General features: G+C 44.4%; 1 protein-coding gene across 9 annotated transcripts in view; it reads left to right on the forward strand.

The window, feature by feature from the left end:
- PTPN5 (protein tyrosine phosphatase non-receptor type 5) overlaps positions 1-25,690 on the forward strand; it is a 71,955-nt gene that overhangs the window by 44,884 nt on the left and 1,381 nt on the right. For 7 of the 9 annotated variants that reach the window (XM_088666534.1, XM_088666546.1, XM_088666525.1 and 4 more), the window contains 8 exons: positions 2,266-2,504; positions 3,642-3,831; positions 4,902-4,986; positions 7,596-7,675; positions 9,352-9,489; positions 14,945-15,055; positions 20,433-20,593; positions 24,029-24,142. In XM_088666534.1, the coding sequence (XP_088522660.1) occupies positions 2,266-2,504; positions 3,642-3,831; positions 4,902-4,986; positions 7,596-7,675; positions 9,352-9,489; positions 14,945-15,055; positions 20,433-20,593; positions 24,029-24,142 (1,118 nt within the window). The remainder of the gene's footprint in view (positions 1-2,265; positions 2,505-3,641; positions 3,832-4,901; positions 4,987-7,595; positions 7,676-9,351; positions 9,490-14,944; positions 15,056-20,432; positions 20,594-24,028; positions 24,143-25,690) is intronic. The other 2 variants (XR_015949099.1, XM_088666548.1) reach the window with 2 other exon arrangements.

Genomic DNA, 25,690 nt, shown 5'->3' on the forward strand with positions numbered 1-25,690 from the left:
CTTTGGGTACTGCCAGAGTAACACTCCTATCACATTTTATTTCTCTTCACTTTTCTGTTGCAGCTCAACAATATCAATTATAGTTTTTGACACATTGTGTGAAACAGCCCAGTTTTAACCTCTGCTAGAAGAAGAAATCAGGTCAAAATTAACAAGGTGTCTTGGTAAATGGACTCAGAAGTACACTGGCACAAATTCACACAAATAATGAAAAAGAATAAAAGCTCTAAAAATGAAGGCAGTAAATGAAAGTGACCAGGAAAAGGGACAGTCGAAACTTCTCTGAGATGAAGTATTTGAAAAAATATACATATATGTTATGAAAAAATAATTTTACATAAATAGAAGGGAGTAGAAAGCAAATGGTGGCAGAACATGTAATGATGTATGAACTGAAAAGCACTTGTGTCATTCTCTTTAGCAGATCACATAAGAAAAAAATCCCTGTTGGTTTGGATACTTCCTTAGAGGACAAGGAGAGGTTGAAGTCCTGGCACTTTGCTAGAGATTGGAGGCAGCACACTGTTTTAAACAGTGGAGCCCTTTGAGCAAGCTGTTAAATTGTGGATATTCTGCATTGAATAAAAACAGCCTTGAGCCTTATCCTCACAGATTATTAAATTAAGTTGGTTTGTGTATTTAACAGCTTAATATCTGAATTAGATTTAATGCAGTTTTCTGGAAACACTATTTGCACAGTCATAGAGACCAAGCAGACTGACTGTGCCAACACCCTGCCCTCCATCACAGGACATCCTAACTCTAGGTGAGGCCCCTATAAACGGAGGCTTCTTTTAACCTTCCTTGACAGCCCCCAAAGGGGTAGATTGGATTTGCGTCCTTAAGCTCTTATTTCATTGCTGACTTGCTCTAGTAGCTCGGAAATTACATTTCAACCTGAACCTGCCTCATTGATCCTTGTTCTGTTCTCTGTGAACAGTTGTTCTTCTTCTCTTCTCTTCTCTCAGAGATGTTGAGATATTTGAAAAATGCCAGTGTGCGTGTGTGTCCATTTCAAACTTAGTGACTTAATTTGAGAACGGGGTAGCCAGTTCTGGTTATAATATGTGTTCTAAATAAAGTATAATGCTATGAATTGAGTAGAACCCTTCCTTACATGTCAGATTTTCTGAATTTTCAAGAAAGGTGATTTTCTAAACATTTGTTGTCGCCCAATAGTCATTTTAGTTTGGGACTTGTGTCACACTCTGCCTTTCTGTATACCTGGTTCCCTGCTCCACGTTTAGCTTCAGATCAGGATAATGATGTTAATCTATGAGCTCTTTTCAGGCTCCTGAGCTGTATTGACTGGTTCCCCTCTTTTTAAGATTATTTGAATGACTGTGAACAAGGAACTTATAAAATAACTCTCTTCTACAGTATTTGCAAGAGACCTATGTAGTATCTTTTTAAAATGAATTGAGTTCCTGGCTAAAGACAGCAATACTTCATTGGAGAGTTAAAAATGGTTTGACTGTAGCATTGCTTTGCTAGGTGTGTGAGCACAGCTTTTTCCTCTTTCGCTCACCTGTGGTAAAACAGTGCAAAGGTCCGCCACGCCACTGGGCGGAGGGAGATCTCTCCCTCCTGCCCAGCAGCAAAGTTGGGTGGCAGAGTGCCATCCCATTTCTCTGTCTTGCCAAAAGGGGAGGTGCTCTGCAAAGCTTTGCCACTAGACCTGCTCTCCTTCTAGAAGCCAGGGAGACTAGCAGCAAAGCTGGGTGGTGAAACAGCGTGCCACCCCTTGGGGGGGTGCCACTTGAATCAGCCACCTCATGGGCAAGCCAGCTCTGAGTATGCAGACTGTGAGCAGGCAGTGATTGCTCTTTCAAACAGCCTTCCCCTTTCTGGGACAGGGGGTGGGGTGGGGTGGGAATTATCATATTTCTCCATGATTCTAGAGTAGTCACAGCCTGTGACCTAGGCTTACATGTGATTTTTGTGCACTCATTCACAGTTGATCACTACACAAAGGAGCAAGTGATTTCACATTTGGCATTGACACAGACTTTCCATGCACGGAACGGCTCTGCTATAGTCAGTGGCAATGCCTAGCAGGTTCCATAAAGCCCTTTGCCTCACTGCAAACATAGAATGGACAGTCCTCTTGTGACACTTGCAAGAAAGAGTTGATTGTGTAGCATTTTCCAGCTTGCTTTAGTGCAGTTTTATTATGAAGAGGGATAATAGACCCATTGATCACTAAAAAGGAAAGTCCTTTTTCAAACATGCAGAAAGGTCCAGATGCTGTATATTTTCCCATAGATTTGGTATCTGCTGAAGACACCTCCAGATCCCCCATTTCCCCCCCAAGAGGACAGGCGACAGTCTGTAAGCCGCCAGCCTTCATTCACCTATTCCGAGTGGACAGAGGACAAAACTGAAGATGAATTCCTCGATCTGGACCCCGTGCCAGAGACACCAGTATTTGACTGTGTGATGGATATGAAAGTAGACACAGATCCAGCAACCCTAACGGTTAAATCTGTGGGACTGCAAGAAAGGTAAAGAAATGCAAAGAGCATGGGTCCAGAAAGGTGGAGGTGTAGGCATTCTGAGTGCATTAGCCCAATAGGAACCTGATTAGTGGGCAGAGTTTGTTTTCATTCAGAGCAAGAGAACTGGACTCCATAGTTGCTTCATATGTGCTCTTATAGGCATCTGTGGCTGATCTAGGGCAGGAGTAGCCAGCACCTGCCCTCCAGATGTTTTCAGTGCCCTCCCTGTTAGGGATAAAGTTATATGAGAGAATCTTTTGAAAATGTTGAATTTTAGAACAAAAATGTAACTCTTGAATGACAGTGATCAGTTAGTCATACACTGAGTTTATTCACCATCGTGGCTAAAGACCTAACCAGATATATCAGTCATTAGGATCATATACATTTTTTTGCTTTGATTATTAGTCCCAAATGTTTGAAGAATGGAGATGCTCTGGGCATCTTTCCTCACCGACATTAATCCCCGCCCCCTGCCTTCTGGAAAGCTACTATTAGCTCCGTGGGTATGTGGAAAGACAAGTGCAGATATTGTTTCTGTCTCCTCCTTACTACCACCACCACCCCTGGAAGTAGATGGGTTTATATCTGAGAAAGGACATGGGTAGTGAGGGTTTGACCCATTTCTCCAAGTGCCAAGTCCCCATCTTCAAAGCAGAAGTCATAGTGCTATTCTATAGGAAAGCAAAAACTGAAAGGAAATCCTAACTGTGGATCTGGTTAGGCCCTTGGACAAAATGTTGATGTAAATTATGTTGGTGATAACATTGATAACTGATGGTAGCTAATCAAGGGAACATCATCAATATTGTTATGATAAGGCTGACAACAATAAATCAAGTTATTCTTTTTAAGCTAATAATTTTGTTTGTATTTTTATTTTTTTGTATTCTGTATTATATATATATGTATGTATTTTTGAACTGCTGGTGCAATTCCCTGAACTATATATTATTTCAGCATTCTCCAGCTTGGAGAATATTATAATGCATGGTTTAAACTCATGGTATCAGGTATCTTTAGATAGATTGGGCTTGGGGAACAACATGTTTGTGTGTGTTGCCCAAAGTAAACAAGGAAAGTAGGCAGTCTGTCCTGACTTATTTCACAATCATCAACAAATGTGTGTTATGTCTTGCACAGGAGGGGTTCAAATGTTTCACTCACATTGGACATGTGCACTCCAGGCTGTTCTGAGCAAGGGTTTGGCTATATTATGTCCCCAAAGGAAGAGTCAGCTCGAGAATACCTCCAGACAGCATCAAACGTTCTCACTGAGGAGGAGCTGCACCAGAAAGCATTAGATTCTTTTGTACTCCAGACAGAGTTTTTTGTGAGTATCGTGATAATCTGGGTTTGTAAGAATCAAGTAAATGGCTCATCTAGTCCAGCATCCTGTTCTCACAGATGGCGGTGAGAAACCCACAATCAGGATTCAAGCAACTGGTATTCAGAAGCATTGCTGCCTCCAGCCATGGATCATGGATCATAGCCATCATGGCTAGTTGGCCACTGATGGCCCTCTCATCCATGAATTTGTCTAATCCTCTTTTAAAGCCATCCAAGTGGGGGACCATTGCTGCCTCCTGTGGAAACTAGTTCCATAGTTTAACCATGTGCTGCATGAATGCCCACCAACATTCAGCTTCATTGATCTTCCCAAGGTCTAGTGTTATGAGAGAGGGAGAAAAAGTTTTCTCTGCCCACTTTCTCCAGGCTTGTGGTTTGTTTCACTCCAAACAAGCAACAAGCTATATTTAAGGTATGTTCTTGGCTTACCACTTGTGGTTTGTTTGGGGGTGGCTTGCCCATTCATGCTTAGCTATAGATTGACTTAGCCTTACGTGTGAACCAGGCCAATGTCAGCAATGGGTTCTGCACAAATGGACAAGAATTACAGTCTAGCAAGTGCAAAGTACTGACCTATATTAAAATAAATTACATGAGAAGTCACTCTACCTGCCCAGGAAGAGCCTTTTCTGTGCTGCAGCTCATCTACTGCTTCCATATCTAAGGGAATGCTATGGCTTCAATCCTACACATAGTTGAGCAGTTGGCTTCAGTGTATTTAAGCACCTTCACCCTCTGCAATATTGGTGCATAAGCCTTTGGTCACAACAGAGCCCATAACATTCTCCTAAGTGCTAAAAGTAACTCTTAACTGTGTGTTCCTTAGTGAGTATTTTCAGAAGCATTTTAATATTCATTTTTTAAAAGAGGCTCTCCCCCAGGAATCCAGGAATCTGATTTTGGAGTGTAAAAAATAACTAGAAATGTCACATCACATCTTTGAGCTAATTTCATTGCTGCCACTACTTCATATTCAAAGGAAAACAACAGAATTCTGCTTCTTCCTGTCCCTTCAGAATCTGTTAATGGCTCATATTGTGTATCTTTCAACAGGAAATTCCGATGAACTTTGTTGATCCAAAGGAATATGATATTCCAGGTTTGGTCCGAAAGAATCGCTACAAAACAATTCTCCCAAGTAAGCACCATAACCACGTTACAGCTGTTCGTCAAGCTGAAGTTTATTGTACTGTGTGATATTGAAGTGTGTGAAATTGCACATGATTGTGAGCTTTTTAAAAACACTTGAAAGACGATGGAATAAGCTTTGCTATCCTTGTGCTTGATATTTTTATGCTGCTTTCATTCATGGATTCTCTTGGTGTGCAGCAGGGGGTAAGTGAGACCTCTGACAAAAGCCAGCTGTATCTCTGAAGTGGCCACATCAACAAGTAAATGTAGTTTCCAATTGGCCAGGCAGAACCAGTGAATAACAAGGATCTCCCACAAAGTACTTTCTTATACCATTGGTCTATTTACTTGGGAAGCCGCCTGATATCACCTCAGGCCTACGGGTCCAGCTAGCTCAGCATTTTCCGCACTGACTGACAGTGGCTCCACAGGGTTTCAAACAGGAGTCTTTTCGTAGCCCTACCAAGGGACACCAAGGATTGAACCAGGGACATACTGTGTGCAAAGCATTTGCTCTGCCACTGAGCTTTAGTCTAACCTTGCATTGCCTCCTCTTACTAGCAGCTGCTTTTCAAGGTCTTACACAAAGATTGTTCCCAGCTCTGCTGTCAGAAACCCTTAAACTAGAGACAATTGAATTGAACTGAACTGTGTGTGTCTTCTATATGCAAACAACTGGTCTGTGTGCTGTTTGCTTTTACCCATTTTCATACAACAGAGTCAGCTCTGCAACCTGCTTATTTATTTGCAACTTCTAAAGACCTTCTGAATTATATAGAAACTGGAAGCCGGAAGCCTCCCTGGTGTTTGGTATGAAACCCCCCCCCCCACATAACTGACACAATATAGTCAGTTCATTTTTATTATTTTGTGGTTTTGTTTTTCTCGTTTCTCCCTCAGTATATACAGATTGAGGAATAGTGAGGAGGATGCCTGATTTTCATTTTGTTTAGTTAGGCATACACAAGGGTGGTTTGAGGGGTTTGTAATGATTTCATTGGAACTTGGGCAGCACTGCAGCAAATCCTTGTGCCAACGTACTGGTAAGATTGCTGGTAATGGAGAGGGCTTGGCAAGCTTTCGGATTTTTTGGGGAGAGAATGAGATTTTGCAGAGGAAGGTCAACACTGCTAGCATCTATAACTGTACATGGTACTTTCACAAAAGCAAGGGGGGGAAACTTCTTGTCCCAATGAATGTGCAGTCTGAAATAGGATACAGAGGAAGAGAAATGGGAAGTATGTATAGCAAGGGGTGATGGTTACCAAAGCATGTGCCTTCCTCTTGCCATGCTCCCAGTGTTTCTTATTCTGCAAAGCCAGCGTCCCACACAATCACCTACCAATCAATCTGTTACTATACCTGTGTGAGATGCATGTCTTGAAGAGGACAGAGAGAGGCCATGGACAGCTCTAAGCCGTATGTGTGCATGTGGCTCTGAGGACTTGGTCTATTTCAGTTAAACAGGACGTCCTTTTCTTATTGCAGCTTCATATTCAAGGACGGCAATCACTTGATTGGTAAAGTTGCCTGCAAAGTGGAATGTGTTGCTTTTGAGGAAGGGGAAATATTCAAGGTTGACTAAAACAGATGTTCACTCTAGTTAAAATGAAAGGTAAACAGGCACTTAACTTAATGATCAGTTGCCTGCAAATCTACAGTTAATTGCAGTTACTGAGAGAAATGATAATAGTCTTTAATTCAGCTAATTTATATTTCTTTTGTAGGAAATATCTTTTGCAGATTTACAAATTTGTTGTGGAATTCTTAAAAAAAAAACCTGAAAAGAATCGGCGTCTTTTGAGGAAGCTGGTTGCTTGCTTTATGTTCTTGTCTCAAAAGTGCCAGCCTAAGTGGATGAAAAGGGCCAATTTCAAAGAGGCCCAAATCCAAGCTCCATCCTCTAAAAGGTTCCAGAATTGTAGTGCAAAGGAACACCTCTGCCTTTGCACTGGTACTGGGACCAAGCCTGCCCACTGTAGTAGCAAGGCATCATGGCTGACACCAGTAAAAGGCCTGCGTGCAGAGAAGCAAGAAAATAAATAGCATTAAAAAAAAAACAACTGGAGAAAGAGGCAGTGTCACAAAGGCATTGTAATGGGTGCAGAAGTAGCCTGCTTCCCCAGCATTGGTGCAGTGTTGCTGTGTGTCCTTATGGTCTGCTTGCTGCCATAAGATGTAGTGATGCATTTTTGCCTTAGATGGCTTTAAAGGGGGGATTAGATAAATCCATGGTGGATAGATCTGTCAATAGCTACTAGCCATGATATCTAAATGGAACATCTGCATTCTTCTGAGGTAGTATGCCACTGGATACCAGTTTTTCTGTGTGCATTCAAGTCATACCTGGTCTTCTCAGAAGTACCTGGATGGCCACCTGAGGGAAGCAGAGTAGACTTACCAAGGCTTTTGATCCGATTCATAGCTGCCAGGGCTACGGCTACATTTTTAGGATCAAAGCTTTGGATGATTTGACATTGCCACAGTGTTTCTCACCAAGGGTTTGTTGCCGATTACTTTTCTGCTGTTGCGGACAGCTGTGCAGTTCATTCAGTACAGAAGGGTATCATGTTTCATTGTAGCACATAACTCTAGACTCTTGCTTTGGTTTTCCAGATCCTCACAGCAGAGTGTGCCTTACCTCAGACGATCAAGATGATCCCCTGAGCTCTTACATCAATGCCAACTACATCAGGGTAAGAGCTAAGCAATCCTGAAGGGTTTTCCGCGTAAGTGGTTTGTTTGGGTTTCAGTTATTCATGAATAGCTGCAAAAATCCATAGATCACCATTCCCACCCCCAAAACACACCTTGTAGTCTTTAAAAACATTTGCAATGGTTTTGGATGCCACCTGTTGTTACTTCAGTATCAGAGAATGACACCAGCCCTCTTTACTGTCCCTATGGCCATTTCCCTGGTTCCCTGGAACTTGGAGCTTATTTGGTAGTGGTTGACACAACTCAGAGAGAGAACTTATATATGAGCTGTAGGCTCCATCTACTCCTGGCTCTGAGCCAGACCCTGATCTGGGCAGGTGCTTACATATCCTTCCTCCTTCCAGGGGCGTCGCAATAGGGGGCGGGGGGGTGCCCTGGGCTCCACTCTGCGGGGGGCAGCGCGGTGCCCCCTCGCCACCTCCACCAACGGCTGCCGCTACCGTGGCGGCAGCGCGACCGCCATCGTGGAGGCCCCAATGTTGCTGGCCTCACCCCTCGCTTCTTCTTGGTGGGGCAGAGGCAAGGGGCGGGCCAGAGAGCAGTGGCAGCCACAGCCGCTGGTGCCTCTCGCCACTCCACCTCCGCCTGAGTAGGAAGAAGCACAAAGTGTGCTATGGATCAGCAAGCCATAGCACGCTTTGTGCTTCTTCCTACTCAGGCGGAGCGGCGAGGGGCGTTTCCGCTGACGCCCCTTGCCACTCCACCTGAATAGGAAGAAGCACAAAGCGGAGCAGTCTCCGCTGGCGCCCCTTGCCGCTCCGCCTGAGTAGGAAGAAGCACAAAGGGCGCTACGGAGTGGGTTGCCGGCAGGGGTGCTCCAGCGCCCGGATCCGAGGATTCCGATGCTAGAGCAGTGGCGCCGGCAACCCGCTCCGTAGCTCACTTTGTGCTTCTTCCTGCTCAGGCGGAGCTACAGAGTGGGTTGCCGCCGCCGCCGCCGCTCTAACATTGGGATCCTTGGATCTGGGCGCTGGAGCACTGCCGCCCAGCAACCCGCTCCATAGTGTGATGCATGTGACGGATGTTCTCTCTGCCCCCCGGCAGGGTGCCTTCGGGTTTGCCACCCCGGGCAGCCAGAAGGCTAGTGACACCGCTGCCTCCTTCTTCCCAAAAGTAGCCTCATGCAGCTATCTAGCTACTTCAACAGCAGCTCTGAAGCTTCTGCCTGGCTGTGTTCTTCTGCTTTGTCCCTGCAGATCAAGGGTGGTTCTGGGAGCCAGTCAGGAAACTGTGGAGACTTCTGGTGGGGATGTCTGGATCCAACAGTTCAGAAGGGCTGTTGGTGGTGTGGAAATCTTGCTCCCCTTGCACCTTCTCCAAGGAGACCTCAGATTTCAAGGCCTGGGCATTGCTAAACCCTGAGGGTCTAACACAGCTCATGGGCTCCAGCAAAACCAAAAAGAGCGTAATCGAGCTTGGTTTAACCATGCTTCTTGCATAGCATAAATGCTTCCATTGCCATAGCAACCATTGCTGCTTGTATAAATTGAAGTTGTGCCTTCTGTCCTTGGCTTGTGTGAAGTGGGGGGAGGTGGAAGAAAGAGTGCACTAGTACATTTATTTTTGATTTGCTAACTGTCCTTGGGTAAAAGACTGGAGGACTGAGGTCTGTGCACAGCTCAACACTAATGAACCCTTGTTGCTTTGTTGGCAGGGCTATAGAGGAGAAGAAAAGGTGTACATTGCTACTCAGGGACCCATAGTTAATACTGTCAGTGATTTCTGGAGAATGGTGTGGCAGGAGCGTTCTCCAATTATTGTCATGATTACCAATATAGAAGAGATGAATGAGGTAATGCTGAGTCTCTGCTCTTTTTCCCATGTTGTAATTGATGTTTCCACAGTGGATGCCTGAGCCATGGGAAATGATTGAATAAAATATGCTTCCATTCATGAAGCTAGTTTGCTTTGTAAATTACCTCAATAGTCATGGTTTGGAGTGCTTTAAAAAGGCGTGATGAGCAAAACATCAGCACACATGTAAGCCCCATCCCAACATTGAAGAAGGTGAATAATACATTTGTTACTTGTTTGTTGTGAGATTGAAATGACTTTCCCAAAGGTAATGGACGCTGTGTTTTCCCAGCACTTAATTATGTTATTAGAGAAGTATGATTTCTACCCTTATAGTGCTCCAGTTGCAAGGATGAATGCTGATTAGAAATGGTCGCTTATCCCTGCTCCTTGGGTGGGCAGTGCTTGCAGTCCAGCCCAGCTCAGCAGGACATGGGAGGGAGAGGGTGATCCCTCCCTCCTTTGCAGCAGTCCTGGCATGGTGGATGCTGGGCTTGCCCACCAAACAGGCCCGACTCTAGGTAAAGTCCCGGTGGCGCAGGGTGCCAGGCCGGCAGGGGGGGCGCTCGCGGCAAAGCCGCGCTGCGGCCTGCAAGGGCAGGGGTGCCGGAGCGATCTCCGTGCCTCAGCGCCAGGGTGCCCGACCTGTTTGAGACGGCCCTGCCACCAAAACCTATAATTTGAATGGGTTAGTCATAGCCTTCAGGGTGGGAAGAGCATCAGCAGTGGACCAGAGGGAGCAAAGTTTCTCTCTAGCTCACCACTGCAGCTTAAAAGGCCAGCTGCACTCTCTTCAAGCAGTGCAGTCAGTGGCAGATCAACTCGCTCACCCACCCAGTAATTGGGTCTGTTGATCCTGTGTTCATAAACTTGCTTTGGATACATTTGGTCACTATATTCAGGTCCAGGAAGGAATTTGCCTGGAAACAAATTTAGACCATTTGGGTTTTTTGCCTTCCTCATCACAACTTTTGGTAGATAAGGCATCGGGTTGAATCCTGTAGTTTTATTTCTGGAAGGGGATGAAGTGGTGCATCACCCCCTTCCCCTCCAACAGGTGCAATATCTCAGGGTCCTCCAATAAAGGAATCTAGGTGGAAGTTTTGTCCTGAAGCCTATAGGAGAGCAGATGGGCCACAGAACTTCCAGAGGGCAGCTTAGAGGACCAGCTTAGTCACGTCTTGACAGGGCCGTCTTAAGCATATCGGGCGCCCGGGTGCCGTGGTGCGAAGATCGCTCCGGCGCGCCCCCCGCCCCGTTTCCCACTGCAGCTGTCTGCCGGGCGCAGCACTGCTGCAGCAGGCACAGCCGCACGGCAGCTCCCTGGTGGCCCGAGAGCCGGCCCTGCGTCTTGAGGTAGCCTTTAACTGAGGCACAACCCTAAAAATCTCCAGCCAACAGGAAGGAGTATCAACCAGAAAGAACACCCAATGCCTAAGCCAAACCTACCTGCATCTGTAATCAATAATGTAGCTATTTTCAATCCAAGAACATTGTTGTGCTCGTTTGTCCACCAGTTCTCGCCTCGTCCCTTCCCGTGCCCTAGTTTCTCTGGATGGGGTGCTGAAGAAGGCACCATCTATGACTGGGTTAGGTATTCCTCCTGCCCAGGAGAGGCAGGGAACCATGTGATCAACCTTTATGTAACATCCTGGTTGTGTTTGTCTCTCCACTTTACCTCTTTGCCTCATCCAGGACAAAGCTCTGACTCTGCTCCTATTTTGCTTAATCTCCTCCTACATTTCTTTAGCACATTTTTCTTTTCCATACCCAATTCTCTTTTCCTTAATTTTAAAAAAGCTATTTCTCTGTCTTCTCTGCCATTTCCCCTTCTTCTTCTTCTTCTTCTCCTTCCTTTCCTACTCAGCTCCCTAGTGGTAATTCCACTACACACCATTGTTCCTGTCACATGGGATAACAATGTGACTGTTCCAGATCCTAGCCAAGCCACCTTCATAGAGTTGGTACTTATCAGCAGATATAATCTACTCTATAGGATCCTCCAATCTCTCTATCACATGGAGCTCCTGGAAGGTTCCCCTCTAGTAGGAGTCCAAAGCTACTTTGGAGGGTGAGATCCGCCAGCAAGGGTAGGGTGTTATATCAAAGCTGTTCACATGCTTATTTGCCTCTCCTGGGGTAACAAGGACTTGCTCCTTTCATGGGTGGGTGCCTCACTTACCCACCTGGACAAAATACTTTCACACACCCAAACTTACATTTCCTAGAAAGCAACTTGGAAAAGTGCATGACGGGTGATGGCCTGGTGCCACACTCAATCCTCTCCCCATAAAGTGAGCTGCCTTCAAATTATGTTGTCACTGCTGTCATTTTCTCAACATCTGTTTTGCTTCCAGGTTAGCAACTGAGCAGTTGACACCCTTTAGGAGTCTGGATTTACCCCTGTTGTTTCTAGCTGCTGCTATTTCTACTTGAGGCATTGGCATATTGCAGTATGGATTGCCATGCAAAACATAGGTAGCTGAGCAACCGTTTGACTAAATCGGTTTGACAAATTCTGGGAATCAATTCTGTGGGCAAAAGAGCTGAATACATCACGGTCAGCTATCATTTTTCTTCTAATCTATCCATCACAACTTGTATCTGCAGTACTACTTGGATGTTACCAAGGAGATAGGAAAGCTGTACAACTTAACGGCACATGCGCACTCACTTTTTCTGAAAGACACATTTGGTTAGAAGTCATTCATTAATCACAAAAGTATAGTAGATGCCATCAGTCTCTGTACTAACAAAAGATATGATTGAGCGCAATGTTTCATTGATACCTCTTATTTCAAGAATAAAATCATGCCATGAGACTCTGATATAAATATAGGCTACAGTCCCCTTCTTGTTAGCATCCCTGCTCTTTTGTTTCTCTCCCCCCCCCCCAGCTTCAAATTATTATATGAACACTATGTCTTAAAAATGTGTCGAAGCAGAGCTGAAACCTTTGTTATGCCATGACGCTTGAGAAAGACTCTTTGTGTTCCTGCTATATACGTTCAATAATGCAAGGATTAGTGGCTCACTATTCCAGTACTTTTGTCAGGTCTAATCTGAACTGACAGACAGCCCACGGAAATGTGTGGGTGTTCTTCATTTCAGCTGCTTGGAGTCTGAGCTATAGATAGTTACTAGCACATTTGTCAGTTTTTTACAATGGATGAGCGCTATTGTAGCATGGAGAGACTGCGTCGAGGCGGGGGAACAGAATTGTGAAAATTTGACTCATGAAATGGTAGTGACAAATTTTCCCACTGGTGTAAACCTGTGGCACGGCTTACATGCAAAGGTGCAGCAGCGGTGTATGCTAAAGAAAAATGTGGATATTCTGTATTATCTCCCTTATTTAACTTTTATTTGGCCTCCGTTCATTACATTTATCCTGGAGGCCTAGACAGTTCCTATGCAAAAAACCATGTGGGGGTCCATCACATTATGAGTTCCCCCTTGCAAATGGCACTGACTCATGAATCATGGGTAGAAATGCTCATAAGGTTATGGGCATGGCTCATATGGCACTTTTACCGAGCAGTATGGCTGAAAGGTATATGATTTGCCATAGGAGTACAAATATACCTTAAATTCTGAGATGAACAAGCCATACAACCTTGAGATGGAAGGTAGTTGTTGTTATTTAGTCGTTTAGTCGTTTCCGACTCTTCGTGACCCCATGGACCAGAGCATGCCAGGCACTCCTGTCTTCCACTTGGTCAAATTCATGTTGGTGGCTTCGAGAGCACTGTCCAACCATCTCATCCTCTCTTGTCCCCTTCTCCTTGTACCCTCAATCTTTCCCAACATCAGGGTCTTTTCCAAGGATTCTTCTCTTCTCATGAGGTGGCCAAAGTATTGGAGCCTCAGCTTCAGGATCTGTCCTTCCAGTGAGCACTCAGGGCTGATTTCCTTCAGAATGGATAGGTTTGATCTTCTTGCAGTCCATGGGACTCTCAAGAGTCTCCTCCAGCACCATAATTCAAAAGCATCAATTCTTCGGCGATCAGCCTTCTTTATGGTCCAGCTCTCACTTCCATACATCACTACTGGGAAAACCATAGCTTTAATTATATGGACCTTTGTCAGCAAGGTGATGTCTCTGCTTTTTAAGATGCTGTCTAGGTTTGTCATTGCTTTTCTCCCAAGAAGCAGGCGTCTTTTAATTTCGTGACTGCTGTCACCATCTGCAGTGATCAAGGAGCCCAAGAAAGTAAAATCTCTCACTGCCTCCATTTCTTCCCCTTCTATGGAGGCCATGACAGATTTTACCTTCTTGGGCTCCATGATCACTGCAGGTGGTGAAGGTAAAGGAACCTTGATGTCTTTTTGATAACTGAGTGAGATACTGAGGGAAAGGTGGGGAATCCCCTTCTGCAAAGGTTCTTCCATTACTAATGAGAAAAGTGCATTGTTATTACTATTTTTATTATATATTATTTATTACATTTAATAATAATCAAGGTGGAACTTTCTTTTATGCAGTTCTTTTAAATGCAGGAGGCTATTCTGGATCTGCCAACCAGAGGATTTTAAACATCCAGAGCCTGCTGTGCAAAGGGAAAGCCAACAATTCTACTTGGCATATGCAAGCTGTGGGTACAACACACCTAAAGTAGCTCTTTGCATTTGTCAGCTGTAGAATTCATTCAAAAAGTTTGCAAACACTTAATATTTCTAAAATCTCTCTGCAGTGTGCTACAAAAATATCGCCCTGAGACCCCCGGGTATAAGGCGGTATATATATATAAATAATAATAATAATAATAATAATAAATAATAATAATAATAAATTAATATAATATAAATCCAGTAAGACAGTAGTATAAAAGCATGTGAAAACAGGTATTCATACAGATAAAAAACTGGGCTGAGTCAGATCTTATGGGTCAGGAAAAGCCTGGCCAAAAATCTATGGCTTTACAAGACATGTGAAGGAACTGGTGGTTGCTGCTTCATATATGGCAGTACATAATATCACAACTGGTCTTTGGAAACAATTTGCACAACTTGCTTAAATATGTCTGGAGACAGGACTGGGTGCCAGCTGAAGGTTATGTTTTTAAAAATGGGGGGGGGGGGCAACCACAGCTGTTTTGTCTCAGAGTCCTCAGTGTAACATGATACCTGCAGCTATAGCAGACACTAATTCAATCTGAATGAGATCAAGTTTTAGCTAAAAATTCTGGCCATTTTTTGTTTGTATGCTTCTACAACGCACCCCCCACCCCTTATGCAATATTTGTTGGTGTCCTGGAAGAAGAGTCCTGGAAAACCCAAAACCTTGCCCCCTATTTTGTGACACATTGATTGGTCCTAAAAAAGTTGTTATTGTGGATTTTGGAGTTATGTCGCTTATTTTGCTTTTTAAGTGTACTTTTTTTTAGTACAGCATAGTCACTCCTGTGCCAGCTGATAACTTATTTTATGTGTATGGTTTATATTTTTTTCAGAAATGTACAGAATACTGGCCAGAAGAACAGGTTACCTATGAAGGAATTGAAATTACAGTTAAAAGAGTTATACAAGCAGACGATTACCGGTTAAGGCTTATTACCCTAAAGGTAAGATCACTCAGGTATATGTGGAGCTGCATGAAAAAGGGCTTTCCAGGGTTGCTCATAAAGTTGCCATTTTATATCCAGCCTATAAAACACAGCAGAAACACCACTTTTCATTACTGCACTGATTATGTGTCTGTCTGGTTTCCAACCATGTAAGCAATCCTATATAATAATGTCCATGTTGTCCCTGCGTCCAGATGTCCCGTGTGTCCCTGGGGTACTGCGCATGTCCCCCAGAGACACAGGGATTGGACGGAGGGACAACCAGGGACACAGGGATTGGACCCGTGCTCTCGGGACACAGGGAACAGCCAACTGCCGCTCCGCCAACCGCCGCTCCGAAGCCCAGTCTCATGCTGGAGGTGCGCGGTGAGGCGGCGGGGGAGAGAAGCGCTCCCCCCCCCGGCAGCCTTGCCGCACACCTCCGGCATGGGACGGCGCTTCCTCGGGGAACCCGAGGAAGCCGAAGCGGCAGCGGGCGCGGAGGGAGGCCCGCTTTGGCTTGGCAGCGGCGGGAAGAAGGGGAGGAATTCCTCCCCTTTTTCCCGCCACCGCCAAGCCAGTCCCGGAGCCGAATTGCGGCGCGGCGGGGTTTTTCGCTGTTTGCCTCCCCCAGGGGAAGGCAAACGGCGAAAACCCCCCGCTGCGGACTGGCTTGGCGGTGGCGGGAACATCCCGCCACCGCCAAGCCAGTCCCGGAGCCGAATTGCGGCGCGGCGGGGTTTTTCGCTGTTTGCCTCCCCCAGGGGAAGGCAAACGGCGAAAAGCCCCCGCTGCGGACTGGCTTGGCGGTGGCGGGAACATCCCGCCACCGCCAAGCCAGTCCCGGAGCCGAATTGCGGCGCGGCGGGGTTTTTCGCTGTTTGCCTCCCCCAGGGGAAGGCAAACGGCGAAAACCCCCCGCTGCGGACTGGCTTGGCGGTGGCGGGAACATCCCGCCACCGCCAAGCCAGTCCCGGAGCCGAATTGCGGCGCGGCGGGGTTTTTCGCTGTTTGCCTCCCCCAGGGGAAGGCAAACGGCGAAAAGCCCCCGCTGCGGACTGGCTTGGCGGTGGCGGGAACATCCCGCCACCGCCAAGCCAGTCCCGGAGCCGAATTGCGGCGCGGCGGGGTTTTTCGCCGTTTGCCTCCCCCAGGGGAAGGCAAACGGCGAAAAACCCCCACTGCGGACTGGCTTGGCGGTGGCGGGAAGACCCGCCACCGCCAAGCCAGTCCCGGAGCCGATTTGCGGCGCGGCGGGGTTTTTCGCCGTTTGCCTCCCCCAGGGGAAGGCAAACGGCGAAAAACCCCCGCTGCGGACTGGCTTGGCGGTGGCGGGAAGACCCGCCACCGCCAAGCCAGTCCCGGAGCCGATTTGCGGCGCGGCGGGGTTTTTCGCCATTTGCCTCCCCCAGGGGAAGGCAAACGGCGAAAAAACCCCACTGCGGACTGGCTTGGCGGTGGCGGGAAGACCCGCCACCGCCAAGCCAGTCCCGGCAGGCCGCTTCCTCTAGCGCCCGTTTTTAAACGGGCTAAAATCCACTAGTATAGTAATGAAAGCAGTCAGGTATTTTAGATTGAATGTGTGCCGCTCAAAGACTTTCCAGTCACTTGTGCTCATCCAGCGGAAGAATTCTGTGAGTCATTCCACACAATTCTAGCACTGGTCATTTATTACGGCATGCTTGCTCAGTAAATGTTTCTAATGTACATTGACTAGCCTTTAAAGGTTATCCTAAATGCAGAAATCACCAGCCTGGCACCCACAGGCATCGCGTTGGTGGGCCTTACAATTTGGGGGGGGGTGTTCAGAATCAGCAGGCCCGCCCTTCAGCCATAGGGGGGATTTTCTGAATTATGTGGGTGGGTGCTCAAGTAAACTCTGTGTATATGTGTGTTTCTCAGAGAGAGATGAACTTGGACAGAGAGGGAGAGATGTATGTGTGGTCTGCTTGCATGTGTGGTCTGTGTGTGAGAGGCAGCAAGGTGTGTATGGCTATGTCAATGTGAAGTTATAGGGTGTGTGAGAGAGAGATAGAGCAAGAGCGCCCTATAGTCCATATGGGTGTGGTGAGTGTATTCCTGTGCCCTGTGTGCAAGAGTGGGTATGGTGTGCCTACCTTGTGAATTTTTCCTGGTCCTGGGGAATGCTCTCTGTTGTTAAGCAGCAGCAGCAGCAGCAGCAGCAGCAGCAGCAGCAGCAGCAGCAGCAGCAGCAGCAGCAGCAGCAGTATTGTATCTCATGGAGATGTGTCAATATTGTGTGATCTCCACAGTCAGGACCATCAGGACATAGGTGACTTCCCACAGCAAGCATGAGGTGGTCAGGAGGGGGTACATATGACAGCCACCAACAATACTTCCTCGGAATTGGAAATGTGCTTGCTGGTCCAATAAGGTTTGCAACCCCTGACCTAAATGTATGGCTTTAGAATAACAGTGGTGCTTGCACTATCCCATTCCAACATATTTAGATTCCCCTTTGTCCCTTCTATTCAGTGTGCTTCACTAGCTGCAAAAAAGGGCAAAGGATTTTTTCTTAGCAACAAAAATCAGGAGTGGTTTATCAGAATGTTTTGAGGATGGAAGTGAAGACTGAGAGTTTCAAGAGAGAGCTCTAGAACAACAACAACCTGTTTTATTTTATCTTATTTACTTCTCAAAGATCTCAGTAAGGATTTTGTTCTCAGTTCTATTTCAAAAAGCCATTATTATTATTATTATTATTATTATTATTATTATTATTATTATTATAGCTCATTAAGCTTGGTTTCCTTCCACTGTAACCTAAAGTCTGCTGAGCATTTTGTCAGTAAAAATTTGGGGGTCTTTTAAAGGATTTATAAAAGATACAGTTGGATACAGTGTTGTTTGGTTAGAAGGTTTTAAGTGGTGTTAAAAACCAAGCTACATTTTCAGCTGCCAACTAGAATGCTTAAATTATCTTTATGTGTTCTCTGATTGAGTAACAGACATCACAGCCTGATCTCCTGTGACCTGTTGCACTGGAAGCAAAGAGTTCAAGGCCAGGTGCTTCTATTTGTAAATGTTTGTAATGTTGTTGGGCCAGTGGCATGAGCAGGTATCCAGCTGCATAACATCTGCAGTTGGGTGTCTTCAGTGCTGTTGTGCCGCAAAGGCTCCTTCCAGCACCATCTTTGGCACAAATAGTGCTACACAGGACTCTTACCCAATGCCATACAGAGCAACCAGGTGCAATCAAGATCCTTTCTCCCTCTTCTGCCAGCAGCCATCATAAGCGTAATTTAATGACATATGGATATTCATAAAACAGTAAATATTCCACACCTCCCATAAGCCAGTGTTTCCCAACCTTGTGCCTCCAGCTGTTTTCGGACTACAATTCCCATCATTCCTGACCACTGGTCTTGCTAGCTAGGGATGATGGGAATTGTAGTCTCAAAACATCTGGAGGCACAAGGTTGGGAAACACTGCCATAAGCAACATCTTCTATCATAGTTATATGATTTACAGTGGTACCTCAGGTTGAGTACCCAATCCATTCCGGGGTGCCATTCGCACCCCGAAAAGAACTCAACCTGAGCGGCGCTTTAGCACATGCACGAAGCGCCTATAGAGCGCTTTTGCGCATGCACGTGCAGCGGAACCCAGAAGTAAACACTTCCAGGTCCGCCAAGTATGCAACCCAAAAGTACGCAACCCGCAGTGTATGCAATCTGAGGTATGACTGTATACAGTTGGGGCAGGGGTCAGCAAACTTTTTCAGCAGGGGGCCGGTCCACTGTCCCTCAGACCTTGTGGGGGGCCGGACTATATTTTGAAAAAAAATGTGAACGAATTCCTATGCCCCACAAATAACCCAGAGATGCATTTTAAATAAAATGACACATTCTGCTCATGTAAAAACACCAGGCAGGCCCCACAAATAACCCAGAGATGCATTTTAAATAAAAGGACACATTCTGCTCATGTAAATCATGCTGATTCCTGGATCGTCCGCGGGCCGGATTTAGAAGGTGATTGGGCCGCATCCGGGCCCCGGGCCTTAGTTTGGAGACCCCTGAGTTGGGGTATTAAGTGTTGGTGGTTTCAGTTTCTCTCTGGATTTTGTTTATTTACTAAATCCAAACTTCACTGGTCAAAATGCTTTGTGCTTTGTATTTCCTTCATGCCATTCCCACACATCAGAACACCTAAAAACCAACTGTCCTCCAATAGTTATTAATGATTTCAACTCATTTAAAATTTAAGATCATAAGAAAAGCCTGCTAGATCAGGCCAATGGCCCATCTAGTCAAGCATCTTGTTCTCACAGTGACTGAAAGCTTGCCTGTGGGAAACCAGCAAGCAGGATTTGAGCACAAGAGCACTCTCTCCTCCTGTGGTTTCCAGAAACTGGAATTAAATTAAATCATTTAAGCCGGTCTTGTTGATTTAAGTTTTAGTACCAAATGTTGCTTTTCTTGGGTCCTTCCATAGATGCATATATTTGAAAGTAACTGTATAGCACAGTGCAATATTCCCCCATCAATGACTAAAAGGTTGAAGCAAACATTCCAGTGACCTATAGCTCCAGTTGGGCACAAGATTAAGCAGCCATAAAGTGAAGCAGGCTGAATTAATTAGCATGCCTGAAAACTGAGCAGCATATCTGTTGATTCAACAGGGGTATTTTTTTAAAAAAGAAAGCTTTATGTCTTACACTTTCAGAGAGAGTGACATGTGGTGGTATATGCAGTTACAAATATATTTCTGTCTAATAGGTTATAAATATGATTTCTTTCCACTTAGGCTCCCAATATCATTAAGAACATAATTATATTTTGAACACACTCTTCAGTTTGCTGAATAGCAGCAAGAAAGAATGACCTCTGAAAAGTGTAAATTGGCTACCTTGCCAACCTAGTATTGCAAGCCTTAATTTTACTCTGATGTCCTGAGTTAGTCCAAGAGGCCATCTCAGGATAGCAGCAGAGTCAGTGTGGCTTTGCCAGCAATTGGTGTTAATTATATATTTAAAGTTATTTATATACCATTCATGAAAGATATCTGCAAATATGTTGTTGCAGTTTTAAATAAAGCAACACATCATAAAATTTGGGCAGAAAGACAGGAAAATATATAATTTTCAAATAATAATAATTTTGGAATAAGAAGACTTCATAGTGCAACAGATCCTTATGCATCCTTGGGGAGAATAATGTTGCTTTAAGATAGGTTGGACATTTCATCTTTATATTTAATTTTCTATCTTGTTATCAGGCCTTATTACACAAATCCCCTTTGACAAGGGTTACCGTAGTAAACCATGCTGCATACCCCAAGAAAATGTTTTTTGAAACATTAAGGAATCTCACCTTTTGGAAAATACATTTTCTGGTTGCCTGTGTAAATCTCTTTATAACTCTCTTATAGAAGGGTGAAGAAATAAGAAATCTGAAGCACTACTGGTATACTTCTTGGCCAGATCAGAAGACTCCTGACCAAGCACCAGCCCTGTTGCAGCTGGTTCAGGAAGTGGAAGAGGCCACACAGTGTGCAGAAGAACAGAATGCTCCAATCATAGTTCACTGCAGGTAGCTTAATTATGCATTGTTAAACCACCATGAACAAAAAGGAAAGAACATGGGAAGTTTAAAGAAGTTGTCATTGTGTTAAAGTAACCTCTTGCAGTGCTGATCTAGAGAGTACAATTTCTGCATGATCCACCTCCTGTGAAGTTCTGCAGCTTTTAACTACTGTTCTGTTAGCCTACTGTTCTGTTAGCCTACTGTTCTGTCAGGTAAGGTAGTGAGGAAGCGTGCCTTGCTTCTAATTTGGCACTGGAACTTCAAAGAGAAGTTGTCTCCCCCCAAAAAACCCAGATGTATGGCCCCAGAAGCCTTTATGATGTGAAAACCTTATACCGACATTTTTACTTGAGTTTGTGCTGGAAGTGACCTGACTCTTTTATTGTCCCCATCTGCTGTGCAGATGGAATGGAAAACAGCGTGGGTTGCTTAATTAACCATGCAATGTGGGGAAACAGTCAGTTTAAAAGGGGCGGGGGATAGAGATAGGTTCATTTAATTCTTTTTCCTAGGCTGGCAGTGACCCCGGTTTCTGAGGTGAAGCTGCAGCCATTTCCCCCGCCACAATTCTGCCATTCATTTTTTGTAATGACACCCAGGTGAATCAACATTATACACATGTGTGTGCTCACACAGAGACATATATATATATATATAGAGGAAATTATGCAAATTTGACCACCTCATATATCATTCTCTAGGTGGAGTCCTGGGGTCACATGGTACATTCAATTCATAGTGGGCAATTCTCCTCCACTGTGAGAATTGCCCAGTTAGCATATGAACTCGATTCATATGAAGTGAGTCATAGTCCCTGGGAAAGTAGCTGTTAATATTGAATGATCTATGTGCGTGAGGGAGAGGGAAGGAGAGAGAGAGATCATCTTTATCCTAGTAAAAATTCATAGCTTTGTTCTTGGGCTTTCCTGGGCTTGTTCACAGTAGAAAATGGCAGACTTGATTTTTAAATAAAAATAAATGCTAAAATAGATTTTGATTTTTTTTAATGAACATTATAAGAACAGCCAAGCATGCATAGAAAATGAGCAGAGATCAGCTATCATAAATTATGCATCGAAATGAAAGACTAGTTAATGTTCTCATACAAAATAAATTCAGGTTCTGATAACATAAGTTCCTTTTTTTTCATACTGCTGAACTTCGGCAGGCATTCCTATTTTAAAGCAGATAATGTTTTTGATACGGTTACAGAAAGAGTCCATAATTGACCATACATAATGAACAATCGTTGAATGTCATGACACAAGACGGATAAATTTTAAAACCAAATGTGAGCATTCCTTGTACAAACTGGCCGGGGGGGGGGGGACCAATGAGATCCTGGTGGCCTTAAATGTACTGTACTGTGAAAGTAAAGGTAAAGGGACCCCTGACTGTTAAGTCCAGTCGAAGACGCCTCTGGGGTTGCGGCGCTCATCTCGCGTTATTGGCTGAGGGGTCATGTGGCCAGCATGACTAAGCCACTTCTGGCAAAACCAGAGCAGCACATGGAAACGCTGTTTACCTTCCCGCCGGAGTGGTACCTATTTCTCTACTTGCACTTTGACGTGCTTTCGAACTGCTAGATTGGCAGGAGCAGGGACCAAGCAATGGGAGCTCACCCCGCCAACCTTCTGATTGGCAAGCCCTAGGCTCTGTGGTTTAGACCACAGCGCCCCCCACGTCCCTTTTACTATACTGTATCAATGCACAAATATCAATATGCCAAACCTCTTACAGTAATCTTAAAAGTATATCTGCATAATATAACAAAATCAGTTTTCTAAAACAGCTTGTTGCCAGAATTCTCAGTTTATCCTGTGCTCACAAGTGCTATGTCAATGTATCTTAATAGAATGCTATTTTATCCAGACTCCTAGCTGTCCAGTTTGGATGGTCCTCTTGTCCAATGCCCTTATCCCAGCCATTCAGATACATTAGGTAACTTGTTTAAATGAGGAAAGGACTGCTGCAAAATGCACGTAGCAACTGTCCTTAAAATAATACTCCATTATACAACATGCTTTGTCACTTTTGCTTCTCATTTTTCATTAGAATAATTTTAAGATAAGAAATAGAATTTATCACTCGCTGCCACCCATAAATGCAATACAAGAACAACTCTGGTCAATAACCAAAGATTAACCTGAAGAACAATATTGTTGCAGTGTTATAGACCAGGGGATCTTTTATTTTATTGTGGTGGTGGTGGTTGGTGGTTGGTGAAAATGAAATCAAATCTTGTGTCCTGTATACATCTCTATAGAGCTGGATGAAAATACTGCCCACAAGTAGCATTTCTTTATTTCCCCCGAGGGCACAGCTGGTGGCCAAAATTATCTAAGTGACAATGAATGAAAATCCATTTGAGATGCTACCAGCACTGCTTGAGACCTGCAAAATGGGGAAAACTCTTGGACTGAGGAGTAATTGTTATTTGCTGCTTCCATTCCATTATTTAAAGTGACATGTTGACATATCAGGCCTGACAGCAGCCAGATGGCTCACCTAACATCTGTCTGGCATTGCACCCTGTAACATTTTCCTCCAATCTATGTGGTAATCTTTCATTGAATATATATATATATGTTTGTCTGTGTGTGTGTGTGGCTGGTGGTTAGAACATTTTTTGTCTTTTTTCCTTTCCTCAAATAAATGACAACTGCTTATTCTGGACAAGGAAAACATCTTATTAATCTGCCTCTCTGCATACCAGATTTCTCACAAAATCTGTGCACTCCTTATGGGGTACACAGAAGTTTTGCCAACTGAGTTTCCACATATTTTGTAATGATGGGGGCACAAACAAACAAACAAACACAGACACACCCCTTGCTTAATGGTTTAGGGCCAAATTAAATACCGGTATATGTAAGACGCAAGTACACTCTGATTAACTGAGTCTCCTTATCTGTTACTGATTTCTTCAACCCACACTCACCAAAGTAAAAAAACCAGCTACTTAAAATTTGAAAACCTATCGCAGACCTAGGTATAGTTTCTGCGCACATTCTGGGCTGGCTGGCTTGCAGCATTAAACCACAATTTACAATAAACTATGAACGCTTTGTTCTTCCCTTGCTCCCGACTGTGCCATGTGGGGGATGAAACAAGAGAGAAGGCTTGTCCACATGTTCACCTGAACACAGACAGGTTCAAGCTGTCTCAACACACGTACAAGTGCAGGTGCAAAAGTGTACACTTGTTGATTTGTGTAGCTCAGCTGTTTTGTACAAAGGTACACACACTACACTCGCTGACCGAATGTTACTGGTGAACATTCCTAGAGTCTGACTTGCCGTGAGGAATGATCTGAGAACGCAGCTTGTTTCTCTCAAAGGCTTTGTGCATTTGGCAAGGGTACATCTGAAATACTAAGAGAATAATTGATGCTCTTTCTGAAGATTTCCACCTTCATTTTCTGTTCCTCTCTCTGGCCAGTGCAGGGATTGGTAGGACTGGCTGCTTTATCGCCACCAGCATTTGCTGCAAACAGTGGAAAAACGAGGGCGCAGTTGACATACTCAGAACAACCTGCCAGCTACGGCTAGACAGGTGAGAGAATCTTGTATTATTGTCTTTTACACTTTTCCTTCAAAAAGAAACTCTGGAGACCCAATGCTTTCTTCTTTTTTAGCTTATGAACAGAGTTTGTCTCTTTGGGAAGTATTGCTGCTGTACAAATCATTTATAACAGGGGTGGAGACCTGTGGTCTTCCAGGTGCTGTTGGACTATAAATCCCATCATCCCTGACCACTGTCCCATGTGGACTGGGGCTGATAGGAACTGGAGTACTGCAGTATCTGTAGAGCTACAGGTTGCCCATCATTGTTGCTTAAAGAAAGTATTAGGGAATAGATATAAGGGCTGGGTTCGTGGTGAATGTAAACCAAGGTTTATGAATCGATAATAAGCCATGGCTTACTAATGTGGCTTGTTCGTGGTTGATAAAGCATGACTGAGCCACTGGGCTGGGTTTGGACAATCAAATTAAATTGTGGTTTATAAACCATGGTTTAGCATTTCATGTGAACCAGGCCTTGTACAACAGGAAGACTCTTCTTCTTTTTTACATTCACTTTTAAGTCTTGCCTTTTGAAACGTTGAAACATTTTTTACCATTTGATTTTAGCATTAATTTTTTTTTCTCTTTCCTGCTTTTATTCCATTGTAGCTAGTTTTAAAAAGAGGGTACATTACAATGACAAATTTGGATATTTCTGAGAAAAAAATATTGGAATCAGCCACACAAGATAAAAACGAAATTACAGACTATTAAGAATGTAATAAACGGTTTAGATGAGAATTGATTACATTTGTATTATTTACGAGTGACAGGTGTATTCAGAATGTCATAAATACTGATTTGATGAGTTAAATATGTGATGAATTTCACTGAAATCACTGAAACATAACTTCAGAGTAAACTTGAACTGTTAAATAGATGAAATTAGTTGGATTCACTGTTACCATGCAACATGTAAGCAGGGTGATGTTAGCGAAGTGGAATGTCAACTCAGACTTAGAATAAGTTTATGCAGGGAGAAATTTATAGCTTTGGTGGTGGTGGGGCAAATATATATTTTATACAGATGTATAGATATGAATACAGATCCCATGCAGGCATTCCTATCTTCCAATTGTAACATGGAAAGATAATAGGGGGGGGGAAGGGCGGGAACAAGTGCACAACAGCACTTCAGACATCACTCCTGTAGCTAGATTGCCATCGTGTGGTCATATGTAACCATTTCACCTGTACCAGGAAGGCTATAGAGCAGGCATAGGCAAACTCAGCCCTCCAGATGTTTTGGGACTACAACTCCCAGCATCCCTAGCTAACAGGACCAGTGGTCAGGGATGGGAGCTGTAGTCCCAAAACATCTGGAGGGCTGAGTTTGCCTATGCCTGCTATAGAGATTGTATGAAAGGAAAGCTGATACATGCCTTCAACTTCAGCAACAGCTGAGAAGTATTGTAAGGACTGGGAAGTCCGACACAGTTGATCCAACACCAGTAGGTGGGGATTAAATAAATACTTGCCTAAATAAGTAAGCAGGCTTGAAATCTACACCATATTCATATCTTACTTGCCATGAGTA

Source organism: Zootoca vivipara, chromosome 1 (genome assembly GCF_965207765.1).
Source record: "Zootoca vivipara chromosome 1, rZooViv2.hap1.1, whole genome shotgun sequence".
Lineage (NCBI taxonomy): Eukaryota > Metazoa > Chordata > Lepidosauria > Squamata > Lacertidae > Zootoca > Zootoca vivipara.